The sequence below is a fragment of the Dermacentor albipictus genome, chromosome 1, assembly GCF_038994185.2.
Source record: "Dermacentor albipictus isolate Rhodes 1998 colony chromosome 1, USDA_Dalb.pri_finalv2, whole genome shotgun sequence".
Classification (NCBI taxonomy): Eukaryota; Metazoa; Arthropoda; class Arachnida; order Ixodida; family Ixodidae; genus Dermacentor; species Dermacentor albipictus.
Window position 1 is genome coordinate 412,623,073 of NC_091821.1, and position 22,449 is coordinate 412,645,521.

At 48.2% G+C, this 22,449-nt stretch overlaps 1 protein-coding gene across 2 annotated transcripts in view; it reads right to left on the bottom strand.

Moving 5' to 3' along the window:
- The window catches only part of LOC135913033 (juvenile hormone acid O-methyltransferase-like), a 59,042-nt gene that overhangs the window by 27,217 nt on the left and 9,376 nt on the right, over window positions 1–22,449 (bottom strand). Inside the window, exon 3 of one of the 2 annotated variants that reach the window (XM_070532218.1) lies at window positions 8,215–8,350. In XM_070532218.1, the coding sequence (XP_070388319.1) occupies window positions 8,215–8,350 (136 nt within the window). Of the gene's footprint in view, window positions 1–8,214; window positions 8,375–22,449 lie in introns of both variants that reach the window. The other variant, XM_070532217.1, reaches the window with a different exon arrangement.

Consider the following 22,449-nt stretch of genomic DNA (forward strand, 5'->3'; position numbering starts at 1 on the left):
GTGTCAGCAGCACTGAACATTCAGTTTAATGTAAAATCGCACTCACTGGTATTTTTGTGGTAGGTCGTCTGAACAGTAATACGTTGGCTAGATGTATGCATGCGTTATGTCATGAATTATCGAGCATTAGCCTCTTTGTTTGGAGGCCATGATGATATACGTCCTGAATATCGACTGGTCAGTCTCGGGGCCATGCACTTTCCGGACCAACGCCGTGATGTCTTCGAGAAGCTGCGCCCTCTCGGTGTTGGAAACAAGGTGGTTGATAGGAAGGAGACTAATGTGCGCGCCTGCGAAACAATGATTTCATTGTGAACAAGGGAACCGCCACGGTCTCGAAAAGTCATTTTATCTTTTATTTTGTTTTGAACATGAGGCGAGTGCCAGTTCATTTGACAATGTATCACCCTCGCCTGACGAGATTTTGCCCAACTTTGGACTAGACTAATAAAAATTACATTAACTCACTACTGCGTTAACTTCCATAACGAAATTTTTTCGGCGCATCTGCCACACGGGCAAATTTAGTGAAATTTGACACAATGATATCGATGACAGCACCTTTTGAAGTGAGAAATTTTAAGGGGCAAATTAAAAATAAACATGTGTTTAAAAGGTTGTTCCACCTTAGTGAATAGTGCAATGTAAAAGCAAGAGTACTATTGCGCGGTTATAGCTTGAGCTCGTGCCTTTCTTTTGCGATGTTTCAATCGGCCACAGTAACTTCAGAAATTGCATCTCAAATCCGAAGCCTGAAAGCCCAATGGCGTCTGCCCCGTCGACGCCATTCCAACGTCCACTTGAGGAAGTTCGCCGACTACAACTCCTGACAGGAGCGTTGAAGTTAAAAGTTATGTAGAAACTATTTCTCGCATGAAATGGGCTGCTTCAATATAATTATTATTTGAATATACTGCAGGCCCTTCACGGCCCGTGCAGGAGATCAAGTATATCAAGTATATAGTGCACTGCGCATGTTATGGCGTCGAGAGAACGCATTTCTCAGTCTAATGAGTTCTGGTGAACGCGTCAGGTAACGAATTACATCAGGGCAGACGACATTAGGTATTTCCGTGTGGCATGGCGCAAATGGCTATAAAATTTAAGGCATTAGCAGGTAAATGTCATTTTGTGTGCCCGTGTGCATGGGTATTGCTTTTATCCACATTGCACACCAGGAGCAGTTCAATGATGTCAAAAACAATAAAAGCGGAAAATTGCACCTTTTTCTTTTTTTTACGTTTTCTTTTCTTACTGAGAACAATTTCTTACTGAGTTCAACGATAACTGTAGGGAATATGCGAGCTACAGTGAGAGCAATCAGCAGTGCAGCCAGGTCAGTATTTTAGGCAGATGTCATGTGACTGAGATCTGCCAATATTGCGGCTTTCGTTCATGGCATCCTGATGCGCACGGATGGTGCGGCGGGTATGACAGAATCAGCAGCATAAATACGAAAAGCCAGCGTTGTAGGAGTTTTATATGTGCTCAGTTACAAAGTATGCTAAAGCTGACCTATGACATACTATCTTTTACTTTTGATCCCCGGTACTGTTCTAGATGTCGCACATGAAGAGAACCTTCAAGGTTAAAGCTTAGCGATAGCAGCCTCGCAAGCATTTACCAGAAAACAAGTCTGGCACCTCTGAACGAGAAAGTGGGCAAGTGGTTCTCTCACGATGCACCACCAGAGAATGCGCAATATTGTTCAAGCACAAATTTTTCGATCGCGAGAACGTGGAAATATTTGTTGCTGTCCGAACAAATGGCAATGCTTAGGTTACACAGCAAACTCTTAAACACCGCTGAAAACTGAAGAACCTCTCTCTGCTCCGCTCCTGGATGTCGGAGAAGCGTTGGCCATAATTTTTTATTGTAGTGCAGCCGTAGCTTATGCATTTTCCCCTTCTTTTCAGCCTTTTCATTCGTTTTCTCAAATCAAGCGTTGCAAGGGCCCAAACGTGTATTATGCAGTTTGACGCCTTAGTATGTCATAAATTGTTTCATGGCGTCATTCACACCCTAGGAAGAATGTCTCATGACTACTCCTAGAGACTTATGCTAAACATGTTCATTAAAAAAAATTGCCGATTTGTAGCCTTCAATCAGGGTATATTATGAAAATACTACGCAGTTCCAAACTACATGCTGGAACCTGAGATACAAAGCTTTCAAGAAAGGTTTAAATAAATGTCTTGCAAGGGATTATATTCAGCACAGTTAATTGCATTATAGCAATTACCTGCTTGCCAGTGACGACGGCTAGACACGAGGACCCTCACCACGCGCGCGACCCACTTGAACGCACGTTATGTCGTCATCGCGATTGGCACCCTTTGTGGTGACATTGCGTCCAGGGTTGGTTCGCCAAATTGAGCGCGGCGGTCCAGGACATAGTGGAACACTAAACAGCACTTTATTCGGCGAAACAGTGGCCAAGCAGATGCGCCAAGCGCCAGTCCCTAAAAGTTATGCATAGAAAGGCATGGTTTATTAATGGGATTGTACTCCTGACGACCTATATTTGTTTCAAAGTCATATTTGGGCATCATTTCTTCTATCGCTGAGTAATTCGTAGAAACACAAGGGCAGCAGCCAGGACACCTGTAAACGTAGTAATAGTAGCGCCGTTCTGCAAATGAGGTATTCGGCAATACATCGAGACTTATCCGCGTTCAGAAAAGCCCGCGATCGAACTCAAAGGAAGCTTCGCTTTAGAGTAATCTGAAACCATTCTTGCAAAAATTCGACACAAGCCATCTCACGATGACTTTAATAAATATAGCGACACAACGTATGTTGTTACCGTCGAAACTAGTTGTGTATGAGGTGTGTACTGCAGGCGGGCCTTCTCTTTGGCGCTTCCCTGAGAACGCACGGGGCCATCTAGAGGCGCCGCCGCGAAGACCATCCGTCGTCGCCGAAATTCGCTGCGCTGGCGCGTGCGAACGCTGACAAACGTGCAATGTGGCAACCGTGCTCGTGGCTCACGCTTCTTTCTTAAAACCCCTTAAACTCGGTAAGGTAGCGACACGCTTTGAAGAATGCCGCCTCCTCCTCGCGCGCTCTGGCCGAGGCCAACGCTGCATCGCTATTGGCCTAATAGCATCACGTGGGCCCTCAGGCTGGCTTCATTTGTTTAGAGTCATTCTTAAGCGCCATTTTCGCTTCAGAAGAATGCCGCCTTCTACTCGCGTGCTCTGGCCGAGGCCCACGCCGCGTTGCTATTTGCTCATTAGCATCACGTGGGCCTTCGCGCCCGCTTCGTTTCTTGAGTCGTTCTTCAGCGCCATTTTCGCTTGAGAAGCGTCTTCGGTGTGAGGAGGAGCGCATGTTGGCGCCGTTGCTACGCTCGAGCGGTGTAGGAGGTGTAGCGTCGAGGAGGGAGCGTGAAAGAGAGGAGAAACGAAGAGCGCAGGTGGAGGAGGGGAGTTTCGCTACTTCGCGTAGTTTAAGGGGCTTTATTCAGATGGATGTATAGATGGATGGATGGATGGATGGATGTTATCAGCGTCCCCTTTGGAACGGGGCAGTGGGTTGCGCCACCAAGCTCTTGTTATTATCCTGCCTAATGTCCTACCTAGGTTAGAAAAGAGAAAAAAGAGAAAAAAAACACCCTACGAACACCCACAACCAAATTTTCTGATCCCCTATTGCGAGCTTTGCTTTTGTAAGTCTCCGTTTTTTGTCGTTTCCCTGCATTTCTTCCACTTGTCTTCCAATCACCTCTTACTAATCTCTATTGAGGTCATGTTTACTTTTCAACTGCTCACGCTGAACCCAAAGGCTTCAAAGAGGCCAGTGGTGCCTAAATTGACCGCTGAGCACACGTCTTCACATTCTAATAAAACATGCTCCATCGTTTCACTAGCTTTACCGCAGCAAGCACATGCTTCTTCCTTCTTATGTCTCGCTTTATAGGTGCGTGTTCTAAGGCATCCCGATCTGGCTTAGAAAAGTAATGAGCTTCTATCATAGATTGTTTCTTTACTGATATTGTTTTTTACTCTTAAGTAGTTACGCATGGCAGGCTTTTTTTTTCCATTGCCGCCACCCATGAGATCAATTCAGCCTCTCTGACTTTCCGCTTGACGTACTTTGTTGCTGTGTTGCCCACCCTACAGGCCACATACTTGCTGGTAAGCTTCCTAGTTCTTTTCTTCCACTGCGAATCAATTTTATTCCTGTACAGATCCCTCAACACTCTCCCAGCCCATTTACTTTCTTCCATATTCCTCCGTCGTGCTTCGTAATCAATTTTACTGCGAGCTTCCCACACTACAAAATTTGTCCAGCCCAGATCACCCTGCACAGCTTCATTTGTAGTCTTCCCGTGAGCGCCCAATGCGAGGCGTCCCACTGACCTTTGGTTCCCATCGAGTCCTGACTGTACCCCTAATTTAAAGCAAACAACCGCATTTCCAAATGTAAGTCCTGGAGCAGTTACACCTTTCCACATACCCCGGAGCACCTGGTACCTATTGTATCCCCATAGCACTCTGTGCTTCATTATGGCTGCCCATTTCTCTTCCGCTTCACTGTTATTGTTTTTTCCTCTGTTTCCATATATCTATAGCCTTCGCTTAGCCATATACCAAGGTATTTATATTCTGTTACACAAGGTATTTCTTGGCCCTGTATCGCCACTGTTTGTTCACTGTTTTCATTCAATACCACAACACCTGATTTTCTAACACCAATTTTTAAACCTAAATTGTGGCCTTCCTGTCCACAGATATTAGCCAGACGTTGCAAATCACTTTGCTTGTTATCAAGCAACACAATATCATACGCATAAAATAAACCTGGAAGCTGCGGCTCTGCTAGAGTACCCACCTGTTTGTATGAGAGCATAAAGCCGATATTACTTCCTTTTAGCGCACTCTCCATCCTCACCATGTACATCATAAACAGCCATGGGGATAAAGGGCACCCCTCCCTCAGTCCCTTGTTGATATGAACTTTCTCCTCATTCCCCATCTCTTCCCATTCATCGCAAACGGTATTTTCTAGGTAAATCCCTCTCAAAAGCTGTACACAATCGTCACCTAAGCCTTCCCCTGCCAGAATATCCCACAAAATGTTGCGGTCTACTTTGTCATAGGCTCCTGTAATGCCTAAAATGGCCACATATAACGTTCTGCTTTCTACTTTTGATATATCAGTATACCGAGTGAGAAAAAATAGGTTATCATTCAAACGTCTACCTATTCTGAAGCCATTCTGAAGTTCTGCCAAAAAGCTATTACTCTCTGCCCATGCTTGCAGCTTGAATTTGATTGCCGGCATTGCTAGCCTGTAAATTACCGATGTAATAGTCAACGTTCTTTACGAGTGAATTCTACCTTTCTCACCCTTACCTTTATAAATTAAATTCATTCTACTTTGTCGCCAACTGTCTGGTATTCGTCTATATATATATATATATATATATATATCAACGAGAAGAAAGGGGGTTAACCGAGGGGCCCGATAAGTACAGACACTGGAAGAGGATTTTGAAGATTCTAATTTCGGCAACATGGAGACAAGTCAGGCACTGGCAAGACTGGCTCAGGCTGACGTGCCTTCAAGGTCAAGATTCCTATTTGGGACCAGCTAGGTTGCGTCAACACATACACCGAGCTGGATTATTGGTTGAAGCCTTTTGGCGCGACGTGCTTCGTCATGTTCCGAAGCGGAGCAAGGTAAACCCGGGTACTGGACGCGTCATCTACCTCGACGACGCTACGGTTCCAGCTGGAGTGCACGACCTACTGGTCAAGGGACCCAAGTTCGCCTTGGCACCGAGCTTGCGTGGTCACCAGCTTCTAGCAAATGTCCGGGAGATATCACGAAAAGCGCCTTCCGAGGAGAAGGGAAGGTGCATATCAGAGGGTATCGAACAACTCCAGCATTCAGGACCTTCCCATGGTCCCACGGAAAAGCTCATGCGGCCTGTTGTACGTTTCTGCGTGGACAATGACCTTGGACTTCTGCAGTCCGATAAGGAAGGTGGGTTTGTTGTCTTCCCGAATACCTCGTTCACTAAGAAAGCCAAAGAAGCTTTGAGCAAAAACTTCAAGGCTGTGTGCGTAAAACCAGAAAAAGTGAAAAGAAGTGCCTTGGAGCTGCTAAAAAGGCTTAACCTGGAGCTGTTAGAAAAGACTGTTAAGAAGAGCAAGGGTGATGTACTTTCCGCATTTTTCACTGTAAAAACGCACAAGCCTGACTACCCTATGAGAACCATAGTTACAGAAGAAGGCTCATGGCAGAAGCCTGTTGGAAGGTTCTTGCAACGTTCCTTGAATGCCCTTGCCACTGAGGACCCATTCGGCATTGACAGTTCAAGGGTAGTGATCGACACTTTGAGATCGGAAGTGCTAACAGCGAACACGGCATTTTCTGTGGACATTGAAGAGCTGTATTATTCTATTCCGCATGAAGAACTTTTTATGGCAGTGCGGGAAGCTATCGAATGCCAAGGAGAGACTTCTTTTCAAGGTAGTTGTGGCCTCTCGACTGAGAGTTTTATGGAACTGTTACTTTTTTACTTGTCGGCAACTTTTGTTAAATTCGATGGCAAGATGTTTTTACAGAATAATGGTATCTGTATAGGGTCAAGTGTTGCGACGGTACTGTGCGGTATTTTATTAGCGAAATTCGACAAGTCTTTGTCAGACGCCATTACCGATTACCGTGTTGCCCGGGTGTTCAGGTATGTCGACGATTTCCTGGTTCTCTTAAATATCAGACGAAGTGATTGTTTCGCTGATATTATTTGCAGTATTTTATCAGTTTTTCAGCATTGCTCTCGGCATCTTAGTTTCACCCACGAGGCACCACAAGAAAATTCAATCAAGTTTTTAGATTTGACTCTAACCTTTCACCCCCAAAGTCACATTTGCTGGGCTTATAGTCCAAGAACTAAAAAGACAATGCTACCGTACCAATCCGCTCACTCGAAACTGGTCAAGCGTGGCATAGCCTCTTTGTGCTTGTCGAATGCGGTGGAAAAGTGTTGTACGCATCTAATGCAAGACAGTGCCGCCCAGCAAGAAAGGAGACTGTTAACGGCAGGCTATCCAAAGACTTTGATCACTGCAGTGGCTGAATCTGTGTACAAGCGTTTGAAAAAGAAAAACAGGGAGGCTCGTGAAGTGCGAGACAAAATAAAAAAGAACTTGGTGGTCATGCCTTATGTACATGGCATTTCTCATAGACTGAAAAAGGTTGCGGCAAGAAACAACGTCAGTTTGGCTTGTTCGGCGCCTTGTAAGCTTGCAAAACTTTGCAGTAGGGTCTCGCAGCACAGTTCGCGAAAGAGTACGTGCAATACCAAGCATGTTGTGAAGCGCCGCACGTGCGACACATGTGTAGTGTACAGTATCCCTTTGACATGTGGTAGAGATTATGTATGACAAACCGGTCGCTGTGTCAATGATCGCATGCGTGCGCATGCAAATCTAATACCCACAGGCACAGGAGGTAATCTTCCGCTGCATTGTAAGGAGTGCGGTTGTGATCCTATCTTCAATGACGTTTCAATCTTGGCAAAGGCTAAGACCCAGCAGGAAAGAGAACTGATTGAAGCCTATCGCATCTATAAACTTGGCCCCGAGAAGTGTGTAAGCGCGCCATCTGTGTTCCTAACCAAGAAAGAGCTTTTATTTCTTGATAACTGTAGACGTGCATAGATAAGGTGTTGACCGTGTTTTTGTTTGTTTGGTTATGCCTGCGCATGTTCAGTACGGACTTGGGGGACGTCGTTTTCATGAATAAAGTTCAGTTGTTAGTCCAGCCACCTTCCTGTCTCTTTGTCTATGTCTGCCTCTCGATTTTTTCCTACTCGAAAGTTTGCTGGCATTCTCCTAGCATAAGCATCTACAGAGACCTATATCGACGTGATAGCGGTTCGTTGAAAGCTGGCACTTATGTACACATTTTCGCATACTCAGTGACCCAAGTTAGTCCGACGGTTTGTCTCCAATCCTTTCCTTCGCCACAGCAACGCATTACGTCACGGACTACCCAGTGAACAAGGTAGTCAAGAAAATGGTTAGAGACAAAGATACGTATATAGTCCTCGGGGATTCCCTGAAGTACGTTAAGACTACTAAACGCAGTACCAATTAGGCTGGTGTGTGCAGTTTCATAAAATTGAGGTAATTCCATTAAGAAAACCTCTACGTAGAAAATCGCTTTTCTTTTTATTCGCGTCGTCGTCGCGCTTACCGATTATGTCCTCTTCAGACCATCCGTCAAATGTCACCAGCCTTGGCAGCACAAGGATGTTGGGGCAGAGGCCGGCTTCCCGCACCAATGACGACATGTACTGGATCTGTTCGGTCTTGCTCTTCATGTAATGGCTCTTCGAAATGAACCGCAACAATGTCTGAGCAAAATGTGGATGCGAAGCTCATGGTCGGCAAATATCGCACGTTCACAACACTGCATTCTCAACAATATAGACATGTCGAATGGTAACCTAAAAATTTACCTAAGAGATTTAGGCATTCACTAGAGTTGTCGGCACTCCTTGCAGTAATGTAGAAAAATTGCAGCCAAAATGTGACTAATCAAACGTCCCACATTTTAGGCAGTTGTTTCTCTCAGCGCATTTTCAACTTGCTAAGGCACTAGCACATCAGCGCATCGCTGGAAGATATTGGTTATATCAACGTCCGATCAGCTTCTTAGGTAATTAGCAGAAATTATTTCCCTGGCCGAAGGAGCCGGTCTTCCGCACAATGACCCTTCAATATTCAGCCTTTCGTAAATAATCCGCCAGGCCCAGCGGGCTCATTCGTTTAAGCGGCGACAACGTGCTTTTAAAACGAAAGCTAACTTTTCACGGCACATAGAACGAACGGTGCTGAACGCATATACCATTTATTTCCGGGAAGACTTAGCTCATTGATGTAGGCTGCGTAAGTGGTTTTGGTGAAATCTGCAATAAAATGTGCAATGGCGATTTAGGGGCATAAGCTAGAGAAAATGCTTCCGTCGCACCTCCTCGAGGTCCCGGATCCATAAGTCAAGCCGAGTTCACATCACACTGCAAAGGGTTATTCAGGAATTCAGGAGCTCACTTGGTATATATATATATATATATATATATATATATATATATAGTAATTTCCCCTATGTTGGCCATGGTGTCTTCATATATATATATATATATATATATATATATATATATATATATATATATATATATATATATATATATATATATATATATATATATATATATATATGAAGACACCATGGCCAACATAGGGGAAATTACTTGCACCTAATATTTGAATTACACAAATGCTCATTCAATTCAAATGAATGGAGATGAAAATACAACCGGTCCGAGGTGGGACACGAACCTATGTCTTCTCAGTACAAATCTGACGCTCTTACCATTTGAGCTACAGCGGTGCCGTTTTCGCATCCACTTTCTGGAGTATTTATGTTTCACTAAACTAACCCTGGGAGTGTTACTAAGCGCCACCACTCACAAACCTAGGTGGCGGATCATATCCTTTTTGCCGAAGGCGTCACTAGTACGTCATCTCACGAGTACGTGGTTTATTTATCAGGTGTGGCTCATTGATACGGAGGCGTGGGTTCACGTCCCACCTGCAGCATGTTGTTTTTTCTTCCGCTTTCATTTCCATTTATTTATCATCTGTTTATTTAATTAGTAAGTGCAAGTAGCTTCCCCTATGTTGTCCTTGGTGTCTTTATTTGCTGTGTTGTTACGATATGATTTGTAAAACTAGGGCCGCTCGGTACCCTTTCTTCTCGTTCATTACATTACGAGGGTCTCGAATGCGGCAACATTGATGCCTTATTCAGGTAACATGTGTCGGTTTATGGACCAGTTGCCCTGTCCCAAATCGATCACGCACTCTTGACTCCTGGGGCAAAGAGGATTTTCCACATCCGCCGCCTAGGTTTGTGAGTGGTGGCGCTGGCTAGCACTCCCAGGGTTCCAGTAGGAAACAAATACCCAAGAAAGTGGATGGGAAAACACCGCGACCGTAGCTCAATTGTTAAGATAATCGCACGCGAAATTCAAAGACGTGCACTGTTCCCCGCCTTCGGAAAGTAGTTCTTTCATTCACTTTCATTTTTATTAATATATCGTTTCTTAATTTCAACTAGTAACTGCAACTAATTTCCCCTATCTTGTCCTTGGTATCGGTTTGTTAGCTTCTTATGCTATGATTAATAAATATCGGGCCGCTTGGTTCCCTTTGTTCTCGTTCGTATACATATACGCTTTTGATTTTAGATGCGCTCGGCGTTTTATATGAATGCCCAGAAAGAGACAACGATCGAGCGGGACGAGCGCCAGCACCAACAACAACTACCGTCTTCTTCGTCTTCTGCTGGCGTTCGTATTTCTCACTGCAATCACTCCCCGGCGAAAAGGCAGCCATCCTGGCGACCTATGGAACAGGCAGCACTGGTTGGTCGTAGTGCGGCTTCAGTCGGTTGACATGAAAAGTTTCACGTCCACGACGCCGTTGGTCCGTAGATGGTTGAATAGGCTCAATGACGTAGTTGACCGGGGACGTCGGTTGTAGAACCCGGTAAGGGCCGTCATACTTTGAGCAGAACTTTCTAGAAAGGCCAGGAGTAGAGGAAGGACCGCAAAGCCATAGCAACGTTGCGGGTGAATATATGTTTCTGGATGGCCTGGTCTTGCGCGGTAAGTGTGCGAGTGATCTGATGACATTCTTCGGCATAAGCGGCGGCTTCGGATAGAGTCGTAGAATCGGAGGCGTCGGTGCGATACAAAAGAATTGTTTCCATAAACGAGGAAGGTACGCGACCATAAAGAAGCAAGAAGGGGGAGAATCCCGTGGTAGGACTGAGTGATGTTAATGTAAGCATACATAACAAAGGGAAAGATGCGGTCTCAGTTAGTGTGGTCAGTGGAGACGTACATAGCGAGCATGTCGCCGAGAGTACAATTAAAGTGTTCAGTCATATCAGTGGTTTGCGGATTATAGGTGCTTGTAGCTCTATGGACAATGTTGCATTCTTGAAGGAGGGCTTCTACAGCTTCGGATAGAAATGAACGACCACGTTCACTCAGTAGCTCCCGAGGCGCACCGTGTCGAAGAACAAGGTTGCGAAGGATGAACAAGACGACTTCACGTGCTGTGGCTGCCGGGAGCGCCGATGTATCCTCGTAGCGCGTGAAGTGGTCCACGGCAACGATGACCGAGCGGTTTCGGTCTGGGGCGTACGGTAGAGGGCCATGCAAATCGATGGGGATACGGTCGAAAGGCCGGGAGGGACAAGGCAATGGTTGGAGCGGCCCTATTATCTTGTGAGGTGGGCTCTTGCGGCATTGGCACTTGGAGCAAGAGTGAACCTACTGCCAGCGAAGTGGTACATTCCTCACCAGTATACCGAAGTCGCAGGCATGCATACGTCTTTACTACACCGGCATAGGCGCATTGCGGATCCGCATTAAAACGGGCACAGACGTCGGAATGTAAATGGCGAGGTATCACTACTAACCGTTTAGGGCCATCAGGCAGGTAGTTGTGGCGGTACAGGAGCCCTTCGCGGATGGCAAAAGGACGAGCAGTGCGACGAAGCCAGTGATCGGTGGTGCGTAGTTACGGTTGAAATAAATACTCTAGAAGAGAGGCTATCCAAGGATCCCTGCGTTGCTCCGCTGTCATGTCGGTGATTGTAAGAGACCAAGAATCGTAGCTGAAGACAGATGCAGTACCATGCTGATAAGGCAGTGGTGAGTGCGCAAGAGCGTCGGCATCCCATTGTCTACCGTGTTGTCTATCGGGCCGACGGGTAGACAACACGGATGTCATAGTCCTGTAGACGAACCGCACAAAGAGCTAGGCGACAAGATGTGTCTTTTAATGACGACAACCAGAACAGGGCGCGGTGATCGGTCACGACGTCAAATAGACGGCCATATACGTAAGGCTGGAATTTGGTGATTACCCAAACGATAGCAAGAGATTATTTTTCGGTGACCGAATAGCTCGTTTCCGCTTTGGTGAGACTGTGGCTTGCGTAAGAGACGACGTACTCTTAGAAGCCACACTTACGCTGGGGAAGAATAGCGCTGAGGCCTACTCTACTAGCATCCGTGTGGATTTCAGTAGGAGCGTCCGGGCCAAAGTGGTGTAGAATTGGTGGGGATATCAAAAGACGGCGTAATGTGGCGAACGCGTCTTCACACGCGGTAGACCATGCCGAGATGCCTTGGCGGTTGGCAAACAGCTGCGTTAAGGGGGCGATTATGGACGCGAAATTACGCACGAATCGGTGGAACTACGAACACAGGCCTATAAAGCTACGGAGTTCTTTCAGCGTAGACGGCTTGGGGAACTCGGCGATGGCGCGAAGCTTTGCAGGGTCAGGAAAGATACCGTCCTTGCTGTCAACACTGCCTAAGGTGGTAAGCCAGCAGGCGACAAAATGGCACTTCTTCAAATTAAGCTGCAGTACAGCGTGTGGAAGGCAAGTCAGGACGCTTCCGAGGAGGGTCATATGGGAGCCAAAGTCCTTCGAGAAGACTACAACGTCGCTAGGTAGCAGAGACACGTGTGCCATTTGAGACCTCGAAGAATGTTGTCCATGACACGTTCGAAGGTGGCAGGCGCATTACAAAGGCCTAATGGCATCATGTGAAACTTATATAGGCTGACTGGAGTTACAAACGCAGTCTTGGGATGGTCAGTTTCATTCATACCCAGACCGAAGGTCCAAAGAGGAAAAGATGTCTGCTCCTTGCAAGCAGTAGAGAGCATCGTTGATTCTGAGCAGCGGATAAACATCTTTTCGCGTAATCTTGTTAAGGCGCTTATAATCAACGCGAAATTTGATGCTACCGTCCTGTTTCTTCACCAGCACAAGTGCGGAGGCCCAAAAGCTGTGTGAGCGCTGAATAACACCACGATGAAGCATGTAACTGACTTGTTCATCAATGACGCGGCGTTCAGCGTAAGAAACTCGGTATAGACGCTGGCGTAGGAGTGCATGAGTGCTGTTGTCACTGTAGTGAACGATGGCGGATGGCGGATGACCCAAGGACAAAAATAATTGTTTATGATCGAATGGCATGCGAAAACGGTCGAGCAGCTTCAAGAGTTGCGTACGCTGGGCAGGCGGGAGTTCGAAGTTAATTGACGCATGGAAGGCCTCTAAGGAGGAAACATCGGCGGTGGTAACAGACGTGAGGCTGTCGACGAGAAGACAACGTGTCGTCAGGCAGTTGAGTAGAGTAGACGGAATCAATATCTTCAAGCCGACCTATACATTGGCCACGGAATGAGGTGGCTGTGGAAGAAAACCGATTAGTGATATAAATGGCGCTGCAAGAGTGTTCGACTGCGAGAACTGCAAAAAGGAGGAGGAAGCTTTTGCGATGGCTTCGGAGGGCACAAACAGGGCGGTGGAAGAGAGAGCACAGCTGCAAGAAAGTGGCACAAAAACAGAAGACAAAGGAGATATGTCAGTGTCTGCGGCGACGACCAGTCGATAAGGTGGCTTGTCAGATGAGGCGTCACACATCGGCTACAACTTAAGCTCGGCACGCGCACGGTCAATGACGGCATGGTTAGTAGCAAGAAAGTCCCAAGCCAAAATAACGTCGTGCGAACATGGTGAAAAACACGACAAATTCGACTACGTACAAATTGTCCTGAATGACAAGGCGAGCTATGCATGTCACTGAATGTTGAATGTGGTGCGCGGTTGCTGTACGCAGGGAGACGTCGGAAAGCGGAATTGTGATCTTTTTTTAACTTGCGGCACATGTCTCCACTAAGGACAGACACAGCGGCCCCAGTATCAACGAGCGCTTGCACGGAAACACCTTCGATATTCACGCTATTTCGTTCGCAGCTAGAAATCGAGGCCTTGAAGTTATCTACACGAGCGCAATTCTTGCCTCTGGAACTGTGATGGCAAATTTTCCACGTGAACGGGCGAAGAGCGACGAACCATAGGGGAGAGTCAACGGCGACGAGGTGAGGGCGACCGACGCTTGCCGTAGCCACGTCGATGCGGTGAGCAGGGGCGCTATAACGTAAAACTATTCCAAACTTTTCTATTCCAATTTTGCAATCAGCCTTCCGCGATTGGTCGAAAACTTTTTGGACCACCCCCGCTTCACCTGTCTGTCACGCGACGTCACGAAAACCGCGACAGCTTCCCATCTGATATAACGTGTTCACACGGATTATGCATGATTTCACCGAACAAAAGAAAAATAGTTAGTTCTGATTCGACGCCTGTTCGCCATTAGCCCTCGGCCATTGGTCAAAAGTTTTCAGGCTGCGCCCACTTCACCTGCCTCTCACGCGGCGTCACAAAACCGCAAAAACTCACCGCGTCAAAGTGACATGTACGCCATAAAGATGCATTAATATCCGAACAAAACTGAATTTTCTTCTGAATCGCCCAGGCTGCCCCGTTCCGAACGGAATAAAAGATGGCTGCCGCCGATCACTCAGGCACTGGCTACTCGCACCTGTCGAAGAGCATGGGTTTCTTTGCGTGTAATAAAGCTTTCTACGCGGCCGTGTAACATTTTCGAGCACTTTCGGCCCGTTTACGACCTCGTTCTGCCAAATCTCCTATGCTGAGGATCTGTTTTAGCGTCATTCTTATGCTTCCTTTGCATGCTGCCGCGATTGTCAACGAGCCACCGCAAGCTAAGTAAGGGAAACCGGACCAATCGCAGACGCCGGCACCGCCCTCTTCATCCGGTTGTGGATTTTCAGTGCAGTAACTCGGCCCTATCGAATCCCTCTCCACTTGAGCGTGCTTCTCGCCTCTTGTGAGCCAATTAGATAATACAAGCCGCTCACTGTAGGCAATGTCATTCGTTTTTAAAGCAAACAAAAGTGACCTCCTATGAACGAGGAGCGCGTTTTATTGGTATATTCAGAGAACCCGATGGGTGACCGCCCAATGCTTGCGTCGGCAGTTACGCGAATTTGACGTCAGGAGATTGGAATAAAAACACATTGGAATAGTTTTACGTTACAGGGTCCCAGGTGTTCATCGCTGTGTGGAAGGAGATCGAGTGCGGTGGCTCAGGATGCAAGAAACCTTGATTTCCTTTGCCCACACAAGTACAGAATTCACGGCGACGACAGAAACGTGCGACATGGCCAGGTAAGCAGCAGCAGAAGTAGCAGATAGGCCAGTTGTCCGGTGTGCGCCAAGGATTAGTGGACGGCGGTGCGGGACGGCGAAAAGGTGGCGGGTTCGGGCGGACAGGCGCACGCGCAGCATAGAAGTCATTTGCAGGTCGAACAGGATCCGTGCCGAGCGGCATTGCTGGTGACAGTGCGACTTCCGCAGAAGTTAGAGGAGCGGAAACAGGCGGACGCTGGTAGGAAGTTGGTAGTGCCTCAGAAATTTGCTGCTCTATTGCTTGTCGTAGCGTCGGAGCAAGCGTCAGCGCGGTGTCAGGAATGTGGGCAACAAGGAACAATTGTCGTGCCGCTTCTTCTCGGACAAACTGCTGTATTTGTTGTATTTGTGTCAATAGAAGCGACGCGTACAGTTATTGCTGACATGTTGGCCATGTCAGAGCTCGGGAGGCGTGTCGAAATGCACTGTTTCCGCAACTCGTCGTAGCTCTGGCAGTACTGAACGACGTCCGTGGCAGTTTGGGGATTTTTTGCAATGAGCATGTGGAAGGCGTCGTCCTCGATTCCCTTTATGATGCGTCAGATTTTGTAAATTCGGACATAGCAGGGTTGATGCGGTGGCAGAGGTCGACAATATCTTCAATGTAGGACGTAAAATTTGAGCCGGATTTCTGGGCACGTCCGCATAAGTGCTGTTCTGCGCCGAGCTAGCGAACAGCGGGTCGGCTGAAGACTTCCGCGAAGCTCGTTTTAAAGGACGACCAGTTGGAAATATCAGCTTCGTGGTTGCGGAACCACAGCTGTGCGTCGCCCGCCAGGTAAAAGTTGACGTTGCTGAGTTTGTCGCCGTCATCCCATTTATTCTGGGCGCTCACCCGCTCCTACAAAGTGAGCCAGTCCTCGACGTCGTGCTCGTCGGTGCCGTTGAAAATGACAGGGTTTCGCTGTCTTGGTACTCCGGTGCAGACGATCACCGGTGCTCTGGTAGCACCTTGCTGTGGCAGGTCGTCAGGCATTGCCGAGACGGGGGGTAGAGTCCGGGTACGGAGTTCCAGTATGAAAAGGAACCAGCACGCTCCATCAACTGATAGTACGCGTTTAAGGTTAGATGCGCTCGGCGTTTTATATGAATGCCCAGAAAGAAACAACGGCTGAGCAGGGCGAGCGTGAGCACCAACAACAACAATAACAGTCTACTTTCTATTCGTCTTCTGCTATTGTCTTCTGATATATATATATATATATATATATATATATATATATATATATAAGCCAGAAGAAGCCAACAAACACTGACACCAAGGAAAACATAGGGGAAATTACTTGTGCTTTAATAAATGAAATAAAGAAACGAAAAATTAATGGAAATTAAAGTGGATGCAAAAACAACCTGCCGCAGGTGGGAACCGAACCCATAACCCACAACCTATATATATATATATATATATATATATATATTGTTACGGGAAGGCAGAAGCGTTCGTCTATTTACAAGTGGCTTTTAATGGCTGAGCCAACAAGCGTAGAGCATCGATACGCTGAAACACTTCGTCGTCTCTAAGACCACCATCAGTGTCGTCTTCTTTCCACATTACCGACTGTGACATCACCCCCGTCGGAAAAAGCACCTGATTGGTGCGGCTCATCTGTCCGAGAAAGGTAAGGTTTGAGACGGCTGATGTGGATGATGTTAGAGAGAGGTGAAGGCACCGTGGCATCCAGCGGAGACACTTCATACGTGACAGGGGTCACCTGGCGAAGGATGCGGTAAGGGCCATAGTATCGCGAGAGGAATTTCTCCGTAAGACCAACATGCCGAGTTGGATACCAGACTAGCACAAGAGCACCTGGTTCATAATGCACGTCATGATGACGCTGGTCGTAACGGCACTTCTGGCGTGTCTGTGAAGCAGAAAGACGAATGCGGGCAATCTGGCGTGCTTGGGTCGCTGCGGTTATGACATCCCGAGTGTACTCTGTCGGCGAATCGAGCGTGGTCGAGAGGAGTGTCTCAAAAGGCAAAGTTGGCTCACGGCCGAAGACGAGATAGAAGGGGGAATAGCCAGCTGTGTCGTGGCGCGAGGAATTGTAGGTGAACGTGACAAATGGTAGAGCAATGTCCCAGTCGCGATGATTGGAGGAAACATACATTGCGAGCATGTCAGTTATTGTGCGGTTCAGGCGTTCGGTAAGACCGTTAGTTTGAGGGTGGTAAGTGGTAGTAAGTTTGTGTTTAGTAGCACATGATCGAAGTAGCTCGTCTATGACTTTGGAAAGAAAGTATCTGCCTCGATCGGTGAGAAGTTGACGAAGTGCACCGTGGTGCAAGATAACGTCGTCAAGCAAGAAATCAGCGACGTCTGTAGCGCAGCTGGTCGGTAGGGCTCTAGTAATGGCATAGCGAGTTGTAAGTCCGTAGCGACGGCAATACACCTATTTCCGTCATTCGACATAGGGAATGGTCCGAGAAGATCAACGCCAACGCGAAAAAAAGGGTCGGCCGGTATATCCACATCACCGACTGTGACAATATATATATATATATATATATATATATATATATATATATATATATATATATATATATATATATATATATATATATATATATATATATATATATATATATATGCAGTAAAAGCTCGTTAATTCGAACCGCAAGGGGAAGCCGCTTCAGTTCGAATTAACGGAAGTTCGAACTAACGAAAGTGAAGGAGAGCAACAGTACACTGCGATTTGGAAGCAGTAGGGCATGTCAGAAATTTGGCGTGTCAGAAAGTGATGGCGTGTGCCGAGGGCACACGCCATCTTCAAGTCGAAGCTCTGGGTCCGACTGTGCCACACCACCGATGTCCACCGAAATGAACGTTAGCCGAGGCTTAACACTATTACAATGATTCGCGACGGCCGATACCTCCTAAGCTGAAAACAGAGGTGCACAACCGATGAAGACTGCCGAGACAAAGACGCTGAACATGTGAAGGTGGCGAAGGCCCCGATTCGTTGGTTCTTGATTGCAAGCGCAGCTGCGACGTACTTGATTCGCTGTGTCTTGGCGCTTGCCGTGCCATCTCCGCACAACATTAGCAGCTGTACAAGATTTGCAAAGCCTCCGAGATTCGCAACGGGCAAGAAGTCTTGGAGTTTACGTAGAACGGAGAGGCGGCAGCCGCCACTGCCTTCTGGCTGACCCCGCGTCGGTTAGATTTTTTTCCGATTTTACCTTCTCTCGCCGTTCTCTCCGTTTCGGAGGCAATACAGCCTTGTGTGTAGGCAGTAGGCGCTTTTCTCTGGCCATGTGCCAGGTGAGCGTAGTTCGAATTATCTTTGAGGGAACTTCCTCGCGTTCGAATTAACGGACTTTTTTATACATAGACTTCTGTGGAACTTGGCCGGACCAAATCGTACAGTTCGAATTATCCATAAATTCGAATTATTGAAGTTCGAATTAACGAGCTTTCACTGTGTATATATATACACAGTGGTGTGTGTATATATATATATATATATATATATATATATATATATATATATATATATATATATATATATATATATATATATATATATATATATATATATATATATATATGATATATATATATATATATTGTGGTGAAGAGGAAGACGAAGAAGGCGCTCTTGTTGCGGCTGTGCGCGTGATCAGCGTTTGTCGACTGCCAGCGCTACCAGACTGTGCCCAGTGCCTCTTAATAAATCGCCTTATTACATTTGGTGGAAGGTGCTCCACTCCCCGACCTCGCCCTGGAACTTCACAGCCGAACTTTAACATCTGCTCCAGCCGCTACTATGACCGACGCTCCCAACAATCCACTCGGCGCATCTGCCGCTCCTGTCATGTGCGGCGCCATGCAACGGCAGCGGGACCCTCCTGTTTTTAGCGGATCAGGTGAGACTGACGTAGAAGACTGGCTCTCTACCTACGAGCGCGTCAGTGAACACAACAAGTGGGATGACCCGACGAAGCTCCGTAGCGTCATCTTCTATCTTGCTGGCGTTGCGAACCTCTGGTTCCACAATCACGAACGGGAACTGCAAACCTGGTCCGCTTTCAAAACTGCATTCGCGGAAGTCTTCGGTCGCCCAGCCTTGCGAAAACTCCGTGCAGAACAACGCCTCCGCCAGCGCACTCAACAGCCCGGCGAGACTTATACAAGTTACATAGAGGATGTCGTCGATATTTGCGCCCGCGTCGATTCTACCATGACTGAAGAGGACAAGGTGAAGCACGTCCTCAAGGGCATCGAGGACGACGCATTTCAAATGCTCCTGGCGCGGAACCCTACTTCTGTGGCAGCTGTCGTCACTCTTTGCCAGAGCTTCGATGAGCTGCGTCGACAAAGGGTCCTTGCGCGCAGCGCTCTCGCACCTGGCGACTCTCTCTCGGGCCTCACACTTCGCTCGAACACCACGCCAGCAGCATCGCTCTCTCTTGAGATTAAGGATTTCATTCGTGAGGAGGTGGCACGCCAATTGTCTATGCTGCCTCTCAATGATGGACCTCCCCAGCCTGACACATCTCTGGCTGCTCCCATTAGGCGGGCCATTCGCGAGGAACTTGCTGGGTCTTTACCTTTCGCCCACCCCTGCCCTCCCGTGGCTGCACCTCTGACCTATGCCGAAGTCGCCGCGCGACCTGCGCCGCCGACGTTCTCGTTTCCGGCGCCAATGCGACTTCAAGCTGCACCTCCTCCCGCGTCGCCTCCCGTTCCATCTCGACGCCCAGTTCAGACCCCTTGGCGCACACGCGACAACCGACCCATATGCTTCGCTTGCGGTGTCGCCGGCCACGTTGCGCGCTTCTGCCATCGTCGCATGCCACCTGGTAACGCTACTATCGCACCGCCTGGATATGCCTATTCCCATGACACCACCGGGCATGCGGCTCTTCCCGACCACGAGTTTTCGCCGCCTCCTCGACGCCCTGTCGGCACCCATCGTTCGCCATCACCACGTCGTCGCTCACTTTCCCCCTTACGTCGCCGCCAGTCACCTAGCGAGGGAAACTAGTTGCTGCAGTTCCGCAGGCACGAACTGCAAGCTTCGCGACTTCTACAAGGCCTGCACAGTCGCCACGCAATTTATTGGACGTTTTGGTCGAAGGAACCGCCGCCATTGCGCTTATTGATACTGGGGCTGCAGTTTCTGTTATCGACGAAAAGCTTTGTCGCAGCCTCCATAAGGTCACAACGCCGTTGTCTGGTATGCTTCTAAGCACCGCGACTGCGCAGCATATAGCCCCGCTCGCTCAATGTACTGCCACGGTGGTCATCGACGGCATTGTCTGTGTTGTTGAATTTCTCGTGTTGTCATCATGTTCACATGACATTATCCTCGGCTGGGACTTCTTGTCTCATCATCGTGCCATAATCGACTGTGCCCGGGCCGAAGTAGCGCTTTTCCCGCTTGCCGATGCCCCACTGCCTGACCCTTCTGAACAGAAAGCCTCCAAGCTCACTATTGTGTCCGATACGGACATACCACCCGACATGTGTGCGCTTGTGCCCGTCTCTTGCTCTACCGCGCCAGACGCTACAGTGCTTTTTACACCGTCGCCGATTTTTCTCCGTCGCAAGGCCCTACCTCTCCCATTTGCCGTCCTCACCACTGCGTCTGGATTATCCTCAATGCTTGTGTGTAACCCATCTCACTACCATGTGACGTTACTGCGCGGCGAATCACTCGGTCGTGTTCAGCCCCTTGACCCGCTTCACATTCTCGATGTTACCGACGACACGGCCTGTTATGAACTCGACGCCCTCACTTCTCCCGTGCCCTGCGCATCATCATCATCATCGTTGTCGTCATCGTCGTCAGACGTTCTTGAATCTGTCGTAGACGCCGATCTGCCGCCTCCATATCGCCAGCAAGTCTTCGCGCTTCTTCAGAATTTTCGCTCGTCGTTTGACTGTGACCAACTATCTCTGGGACGTACGGCAACCGTCACTCACAGCGTACACACTGGTTCCCATCCTCCTTTACGCCAACGACCACACCGCGTATCGGCAGCCGAGCGAAAGATCATTAACGAGCAGGTCGACGACATGCTGCACCGTGGCGTCATTCGCCCTTCCCACAGTCCTTGGGCGTCTCCTGTAGTATTAGTACGCAAGAAGGACGGGTCAATACGCTTCTGTGTGGATTACCGTCGACTCAATAAGATCACTCGTAAAGATGTCTATCCGCTGCCTCGGATTGATGACGCCCTCGACTCCTTGCAAGGCGCGGAGTACTTCTCATCTTTGGATCTTCGCTCCGGCTATTGGCAAGTGCCCATGGCAGATGATGACTGTGAGAAGACAGCTTTCATCACGCCCGATGGCTTGTACGAATTTACCGTAATGCCCTTCGGGCTCTGCAACGCGCCCGCTACTTTCGAGCGCATGATGGACACCATCCTTCGCAACTTCAAGTGGAAAACATGTCTGTGCTACCTTGATGACATCGTGGTGTTTTCGCCAGATTTCCCGACGCACCTCGTTCGCTTGCGTGAGATACTCACCTCTGCTGGTCTCCAACTTAACATCAAAAAGTGCCGTTTTGCTGCTCGGACGTTAACAATATTGGGTCACGTTGTATCGAAGGACGGCGTGCTTCCTGACCCAGCCAAGCTTCGCGCGGTCGCAGAGTTTCCGACGCCCACTACTCTTAAGGCACTCCGCAGCTTTATAGGGCTCTGCTCTTACTTTCGGCGTTTTGTGCGCAATTTCGCGACTATCATCGCACCACTGACCAATTTGCTTACCGCTACTTACGGCATCTCCGCGTGGTCAACTTCCTGTGACGAAGCCTTCCAGCAACTACGTCGCCTACTTACTTCGCCACCGATTCTTCGACACTACGATCCCACAGCGCCTACAGAGGTACATACGGACGCCAGCGGTATCGGACTTGGTGCAATCCTCGCACAACGGAAAGACGGCTATGACGAGTACGTCGTCGCGTATGCGAGCCGCACCTTAAAGAAGGCAGAAGCCAACTACTCAGTAACAGAAAAGGAGTGCTTGGCCATTATTTGGGCGCTCGTCAAATTTCGTCCATACCTATATGGTCGCCCTTTTGACGTTGTCACCGACCACCATTCACTTTGCTGGCTGTCCTCGTTGAAGGATCCGTCAGGTCGCCTAGAGCGATGGGCACTCCGCTTACAAGAATATGATATCCGCGTTGTCTACCGATCGGGCAGAAAGCACTCTGACGCCGATGCGCTTTCTCGATCGCCGCTACCTTGTGATGTGGCTTCATTGTCTCCGCTCTTCGCATCCATGTCAGCCTTCAACGTCGCTGATATGCCGGACGC